This window comes from Microplitis mediator, chromosome 2, assembly GCF_029852145.1.
Source record: "Microplitis mediator isolate UGA2020A chromosome 2, iyMicMedi2.1, whole genome shotgun sequence".
Lineage (NCBI taxonomy): Eukaryota > Metazoa > Arthropoda > Insecta > Hymenoptera > Braconidae > Microplitis > Microplitis mediator.
In genome coordinates, this window is record NC_079970.1 from 4,531,606 (window position 1) to 4,540,082 (window position 8,477).

Below are 8,477 nucleotides of genomic sequence, written 5' to 3' on the forward strand. Positions count from 1 at the left end.
CTTGAAGCTAGCAGACAAAAATTTTCTGATTTTTTTTTTCATCAGATCAATTACAAAAAAAAAAGTTTTTAAATGTGCACATGTAGAAAATTTAAAAAACTACAAGTGCAATTTTATAAAATATTTTTTTTTATAATTCATAAATTTGAATCAATTCCAAAAATTATTAGACGTCGGCTGACTTCAGTATCATAATTATTTATGAGTGTGAATGTAGCAGACATCAGACAAATTTAAAATTATAAACAAATAGAGTAAATAATTAAAAAAATAATAATTATAAAAAATGCACTGATTTCAAAATTTTTTAAATGCGCATTTTTTAAAAATTTTATTTCATTAATTATTTACTCTATTTATTTATAATTTTAAATTTGTCTATCTGCTACATTTACACTCATAATTATTTCCGGTTAATTTAAAAAACTCAATTCTCCATTAAATAAAAGTTGAATATTTGAAAGCTGATCAGAATTTTCTCGATTCAAATCAGGTAATTTGTTAAGTCAAAAATAATTCACAAACTTCCAGATCATTCAAAAATTTACGAATAATTTGATTCGATTCGCCCACCTCTAATATTTATATATGTATTTCGACAATAAAAAAATATTAATTACAAGTCTTTAATTATAAATTAATTTCTCTACATTATTATCCTGTACAATCATTTTTCGTCGACGAGATTTATTTAATTTATTTATATATGTAATGATCAATATAACTACAATGACGGATGTAGTGAAGGCACAGACAATTGCATCAGTCTACGTGATGCGCATAATTTTAGTTAATTAACAATTCCTCAAAACAAATTACACTAATAATAATTAATAAAAAATATATCGACTAATTTATTTTTCCCCACTTTAAAATTTTCAAAATTTATAATAAAGACAACTTTTAATTAACAAATTAATATACTTATCTATTACACTTAATATTTTATAAAATTTATTTATTTAAACAATATCGATCTTGCCTCATTATTTATTTATTTCTTCACTATTTACACGACATATATTTTTATTTAAAAAACTATTTTATTTCTCTAAATCATTGCATTGATATTTAATATCCGATAAATTTTTAAATTTATTATTAAACAATTTGCATCAACAAAAAAAAACATTTTATTCTGCACAGCCATTTGACAATAAAATAAAAAATAAACTGTCACTATAAAAATATTTATATCAGTGCGCATACACGGTACAGAATAATGAGACGTTTTTGTAAATAAAAAAATTAATAAGTGATAAGAAAATTAAAATTTTATGAATCGGAAAAAATAAAACAATTACCGAGTGAACAATAAGTTTTATAAAAAAATATAATGATGATAATTATGATGAGAGTTTAATTATATTAAACAATTAAAAGTAAATTGCTAGCTATATACACTGACAAATAATGATCTCAGTCTAGTTTATCAGAAACCAAGGGGAATCTGACAATACATAATTGCCGACCAAAGTCACAGACAATGCTGTCTCGAAGTGCCAGCATTTGTTTAACATAAACACAACTGTCTTTGTGGCCTAATCTTACTTCTCTCATTGGCTCACCTGTTCTTACATCCCAGACAACTAGAGAGTCCTGTAATTATTGGTAATTATTCTCATTATTTATTTTTTAATACCTCAATTATTTACGAAACAATAAAATACGGTAGTACCACTTGTAATCCGCGGATAAAATATCCGCGACAAAATATCCGGAGACATTTTATTCGATAGACAAAATATCCCCGGACTAAATATTCAAGAGACAAAAAATCCGTGACAAAATATCTTGTCGATAAATCTTATTCAGAAAAATATATTTTCAGTGAAAAAATAATTAATGGTTTTCGATAAACGGGTACTGTACCATTCCAAGCATATGTGTTGATCTATTTTTAATATCACACACTCAAATTTTATGTGAAAATATATTAAACATTTCTGATAAAAGGGTACCGTACTATTTATATTATAAGATATTTTGTCGGGGATGTTTTATCTATCGAGTATTTAGTCCGGGGATATTTTGTCTATCGGATAAAATGTCTTCGGATAATAAGTGACGGTACCTAAAATACAGTAGGACCTCGTCATAAGACTAGCTCGGGGCTGTAGGAGAAAAAATTATTAGAATTGAGGTATCCCCGCTATTGTGCTTAACAGCGTTTGCACCCAGACCTCGCTGTAAGACTATCACCGTTTTATTTCTGTATTCGTGTATCTGTGAATCTATTTTATATATAATCATAAATGAACAGAATTTTGTCATTATTTTCTGTTAATTAATTATATGATACCACGAAATTTTAAATATTCTTTATGAGAATAAATTATTCAATCTAAAATCTTTATGTATGTACATTTCATCTCGATTTTAGTCGTAATTGTCGTTAGTCTTATAGCGAGGTTTCGGCACAAAACTTTTATTGAGTTGTTGGCGGGAGAAGCGTTTCGAGCGAGTTTCAACAAACTGAGGGAAAGAGTTTTATAGCGCGGTCTTATAACGAGGTCCTACTGTATTAATTTATCTGTGATAATTTATTTTTTTCCAAAGTAATTGTGTAATTAACAAAAAAAAAAAAAATGACTAATTAAGTTGGTAAATTTAGTAGTATACTCGAGTTGATGGCGGGGGTGGCAAACACGTGGATCGGGACTTCCTAGATTTCTCTATGGAGTGTACGCGATTTTTCACCAGACCTGCACGTGAAAGTTTAAATTTTTGCCTCTGTTCGTTGGAACAATGACGCATGCGCTAATTTTTATCATTTTCCAAACGTGTTAAGTCTTTTAAGCAGATATTTTTTCGCTTTGTCAACATTTTGGTGCCTTATCAATAAGTAAAAATACAGAAGGACTTTTTTCCTTCTAAACAGAACAGGAATTTAAATTTCCAGTGCAGGTATGGAGAGAAAATTTTTATTAGTTTACCATAAAAAATTAAATGACTCGATAATTGTCAAAAATTTATTTCCTGTTTTACTCAAATAGCAAAAGAATTTAATAATTTTTAATTGAAATTAACTAAAAATTTTGATGATAAATCATACCTGATTACTTGTAATAAGTAATTGATGCGTCAGCATAACTAATTGAAGACTATAAGCAGCCCTATGTGCTGGTAGGGTATGCAAAAGATGACCTTGAAAACGTTCCCAAACACAAAGTCTCTCGTCAGTGCCGATACTAATTACGTATGACGCTGAACAAGTTATTGCTGCTATTGCATCATCATGTGCTTGTATGCTGTACACACATGTACCTATTAAGTAATACAATGGAAATCCCGTATTAGCAATTAAATAAGTAAATATTAATCGAATGTAAATAAATAAAACTAAAATTACCATTAAGTAAATCCCAGACACAGAGTAATCCGTCCTGAGACCCACTACCAGACGTCATAGGACTTATCCTATCGATAAACAGACACGATATCGGACCGCAGTGGCCGTGCAAAGTGTACATAGGAACGAGATCCTCGAGCCTAAATACTTTGAGCGTGTGGTCTTGGCTCCCAGTGACCACACGTCCGCCCTCGCTGTCCAACACAGTGATGGCCTGCTGATGCGCGCGATGCGATCCTTTTTTTATGCACCTAAAATCTTCTTTGGCAGGTGGTTGTAAATTATTAATATCCATCGGAGAGCCCGCGCTCCCCGTTCTCACGTGGGTCCTGCGGCCGGATGTAAATCCCCAGCCGACATGATGGCCCTCGTTGTGTTGCTCCAGCTCCAAAAAGTCCACTGACCCGTTTAATTTAGCGGCAATAACTCTATTATAAACTAATTTTACAGCTGATATACCTAACCCAGACCCGTCATCAAAGAAACACTTAAATAGTCCAGTGGCGCCTTCCCAAAATTCTAGAGCACCATTAGCACAGCCTACGACAATTATATTGTCTTGATAATCTATGCACCAAATAGGCGCAATATTGTACGACTGAGTTGTTTTATTTGTATTTAATGACGTAGCACTGTCTGTTAAAAAGTCATTATTATTCAGTGTTGATGTACTGCCTGTTAAATATTCACTGCTAGCACATTTATCAATATCATTGAGAGTCTTAATATGCTGGTCAAATAATTGTTTGTAATTATCACCATAGTCAAAGCCATTATCATAATTTTTATTCTGTTTAGGCACTGGAGAGACACTAAATTTAGTATTGATAAGTGGACGAAAATCAGGAAATTCAAATGCTCCGCGATTAGATAATCGACCGAGTGATTTACGTTTTTCATTATTTGAAAACTCATTTATCTGATGATACTCGTAGTCTAATGAATGAGTCGAATGACGTTTTTTTATTTGCTCAATACGCTGGTAACTGTTTGATCCAGGTGACTTTTGTGGACCCGCTGCTGCGGAATAAAGACCAAATGAATGAGAGTCAAATTCACCGCGCGATGGCGGGGAACCACTTTCGTAATCGGACATCAACTCATCGGGCTCTGGTGTCGCGTTAACGGTGTCACGTTGGGGAGTGCTGAAGAACTTTTTACGGTCTATGTGAGCCAGCATGTCACCGGTAGTTGCGTCCCAAACTTTAATATGTCCAGCGAGGCAGGTGCTGGCAATCGTGTTGCCATCAGTAGCAAGACACTCAATCTCCTGCGCGTGCCCGTCTAACACCAGCGGCAAAGCTTCCAGTACCAGTTGCGTCGATGAGTCTTGAGTTTTTTCTTGCTGATGCCAACTTGCTCTCCACTCGGCGTAATTACGGGTGCAAATGCACCTATACAACACTACCATTGTATAAGCAACGACAATTACGCTTATTAAACACAGCAACGCTGCCAAAAATATCTCCATCGGACTTGATGGTACAAATGGCGCGTCTGTATTAAACCCTCGGCTTTCTCTCGTCGGTACTTCAATATCTATAATATAATTTTATTCAATTAAATATTTAAAAACTTGGTAACTAATTAAGTACTCCAGTAAATATATAAATAAATACAAACCAGAAAAGTCTAAAGGATCTAGAGCAGCGGTAGCCAAACTCTGCCACTGAAATTGTTGGATATCATCAGGATTACTTATCTGTCTAGCAACTTCCGGATTAACAGTATGTGCTATTTTTATTGTCGGCAGTACAGTAATACGTTCGCCGGCAATTGATATATTATACATCGCAAGAATAGATGACCAGTGATAGAGCGAGAGACGGTTCCATGGTGGAAAATCAACAGGTTTTAATTTATTTAGTTCTTCTGTTATATTATTTTTATCGTGTGCTCGATTACTGTTACTGATGTTGTTATTACTGCTGTAATTATTATTATTACTTGTATTATTGAGTATACTGGGTAATATTGTCGTCGTGACAACGGGTTTTGTGGTTTTAAGCTCAACATAATTTTTAAATGTTCGCGGTCTGTCGACCGTGTAGCCGTACATCTCTGAGTCTGATTTCAGCGTATCGCTGAGATGTATCAAGTGCTCGATTATTCCCGAGTTATATATTATCATACTTATCCATACGACCATCCAGACCATAAATGCGCGTTGGAATATTCGTGTCCGTGCCCAAAAGTGTACTAGTCTAAGACGCTTTGGTATTTTAACAAGCGTATAAGTATTTTGTGAAGTCGGCGCTATTACATTTGTCGGCCCTGATGAAGTCATACCATTCAAACGTGGGTGTGACTTTGAACGAATTATATTTGGCTTCTTGTAGCCGTTATTGCTGTGATTAATAATCGTTGACGTGAACTGCTGCTTGCGCATTGAAGGGAAGTTTGTAAAATGAAACTTGGTGTTTTCACTTGAGAACTCTGTTCTGCGAATATCGACAGCCAGTATCGTGGAAAAGAAAACTATTTGGAGAAAAAAATCATTCAGCAAACCGACAATCGCAAATATACAAAACTCTTGGATTGCTGGTACGAATGTGAATAGACCGATTGTTAAAATGGTCACTTCGGTTAATAAATTTTTTGTTATTGACCATCCTTCCTTGGACAGTCCTTGAGCGACGCGAATTTTTACGTCCAAATGAGCTGGCGTACTGACGACACTTTTTGTTAAAATCAGGACATTTTCAAGGCCAACAATTATCACTAGATATGGAAAAACTTCTTTGCCACTGAGACTGAGAGTCAATCCAAAGAAAAAACATATTCCTACGGTCATTGATAACGAGGATATTACGGTTATCGTTGCACTAAATGCCACGCCGACTTTTGATTTTATTAATTCTATTTTACGGACTGAGAAGTACACGTAAAAAAACAACGCGAAAAATGTCATCATCAGCGGAAAAAAATCGCTGTAATTAAATTCCCCGGGATAGAATATATCAAGTGTCTCGTCGGAAGGCAAGCTTGTGCTGTTGTTTTTTGATTGGTGGAGACTGTAGTAATTTGTTAGGCGGTTTTTTAAGCCATTGATAAATCTAGATGAATAAAAACGGAAATTAGCTATCAATAGTTGATAATTATTTATAAAAAAATATATTATTATTACCTAGGATTGTATTCTTTAAGAAAAATTGTTACTGCGTATTGTAATATTCTTTGTCTTACTCGGACGGGATAACGTCTGACTCCAGTTTCTTTTAAATTCATACCAAAAACCATCTCAGCGAGACTTATTTTACCCTTTTGAAGATTCTGTTGGCAAAGAAAAACCCGCAATTAATTTAACTCTGTAAAAATTTATATGTGAATAACTTTGGTCACTAGATTGATTAACTATTTTTATTAATAAATTAATTAATGGATGATAATTAATATAAAAAATAAATATATTTTACCTGGTAAGAAAATATTGTGCCTAAAATATCAGTATCGCGATTGAACATTTCAATACTCTGTTGCCATAAATTTGCAGGTGACAGCACGAGACAATTATACTCAGGTAATATTTCAGGATTTTTATTGTTTCTTTTTTTTATAGCTTCTATGTGAAGACACATATTACCAAGAGTTTTTAATCTTAAAAAACAAAATAATTATACATATTTAAAAATAACAGAGTAACAATAGAATATTTTTATTTACGTCTCTGGATCCTGGTAGTTTTGTATTATTTCCAGTAAATTAAAAACTTCATAAAGCGGCGCCCTAAAAGCATCAGACAGAGCGAGATCATCAGCCCATGGTACGACTCCAACTCTCAGAGACACTTGCTGGACATATAGCAATGAACTTTCCGATTTATTTGATCCATTTGTCACGGTCGTATTGATAACTACTTTGGGTGCATTGCCAGGCATTGGCAGATTTACTATCGGGTAACTAAAAAATATTAAGTATACAATTAATTACTATTAAATATTTTAGTGTAAAAATGTCCCTCGATAAATTTTTCTGAACACGGTGTGATCTAGTTTTTTTAGACCATTCCCTATTAATCATAATTTTGATTAATGAGCAGCAAATGATCATTGAAAATTTTTAATAACTTAAGGGCATTTTCAGACAGTGCTCACTACTTTTTAAAAAATGCAATGACTGAACTGTCATAAGCGTATTAAAATTTTATTAATTAATTAAAAAAAGGACAATTTTGCCGAGATAGGATTTTTTAAAAAATTACTTGCAGTTGCTATCAATTAGGAGTTAAACGAAATTTGTTGAGTAAATTTTAGCGTAGAAAATTTGAAATGTAAATTGACCTAAAAATTTTACTGGAATTTACTTCAAAAATTTCGGTTAACTTCTAATTGATATCAACTGTAAGTAAATTTTTTTTAAATCTACATCTCAACAAAATTGTCTTTTTTTCAATTAAGGCTTAGACTTTTTTTTTAAATTAATTGATAAAATTTTGATACGATTATGACAGCTGTCATTAACAATTTAAAAAAAGTGGGGACACTGTCTGAGAATCCCCTTAATCAATAACTATATTAATTTTCTTTTTACCATTTAAATATTTTTGATTATTTTTCTTAACGCAAAATTATACACTTACACATGACAGCATAAAAATTTTTGAATTCACACCGGCTAAGTTTAGCACGATATTTGGTAAAATTTTCGTACAAAAATTTATGTACCTGAAGATCGGAACGTTTTTCTCTCAACGAAAATGAAAATAATTTATGTAATTTGACTCTAAGGGTGACTTAAGGGGTAGTTAGAGGTGTTCTACAATTTCCGGTTGACATGCGAAGCATTTAAGAAATCTAAGTCCAGTAGATTTTTTACTTTTCATTTCTTTTTTTTTCATTTTCGATTCGCGAGAAACGTTCCGATCTTTAGGTACATACAAATTTTTACACCATCATTTGCACTACACCGCGTCAAAAAATTTTTTACAGTGTACAGATATTAAATAAAATAATTACTAAAAGAAAAAAAACCAATTTATCTTACCAACATATTAATATAATAGATATCGCCAATGAAAGAACAGCAACAGGATGAGATGAACAAAAAAGACCATGGGCATAATACAGCCCCGCTACTCTGTCTGGCAGACTTCGGGACATTTCACCTCCGAGATATTACTAACATT

At 32.6% G+C, this 8,477-nt stretch overlaps 1 protein-coding gene across 1 annotated transcript; it reads right to left on the bottom strand.

Annotated features, from left to right (window-relative positions):
- Nucleotides 1-1,326: 1,326 nt before the first annotated feature.
- LOC130664026 (sterol regulatory element-binding protein cleavage-activating protein) lies at nt 1,327-8,477 on the bottom strand. Its single transcript, XM_057463673.1, has 8 exons — nt 8,336-8,477; nt 7,016-7,252; nt 6,769-6,949; nt 6,480-6,625; nt 4,976-6,408; nt 3,353-4,891; nt 3,056-3,267; nt 1,327-1,599 (listed from the first exon to the last, which is right to left on the bottom strand). The coding sequence occupies exons 1-8, from the start codon at nt 8,449-8,451 to the stop codon at nt 1,420-1,422; spliced, it is 4,044 nt and encodes a 1,347-aa protein (XP_057319656.1). The 5' UTR covers nt 8,452-8,477; the 3' UTR covers nt 1,327-1,419.

Coding starts and splice junctions, on each gene's coding strand:
- LOC130664026 (XM_057463673.1), bottom strand. CDS start 8,451: ATGTCCCGAAGTCTGCCAGACAGAGTAGCGGGGCTGTATTATGCCCAT. Junction 4,892..4,975: donor AGATCCTTTAGACTTTTCTG/GTTTGTATTTAT, acceptor ATTATATTATAG/ATATTGAAGTACCGACGAGA. Junction 1,600..3,055: donor TACTTATTACAAGTAATCAG/GTATGATTTATC, acceptor CAATAATTACAG/GACTCTCTAGTTGTCTGGGA.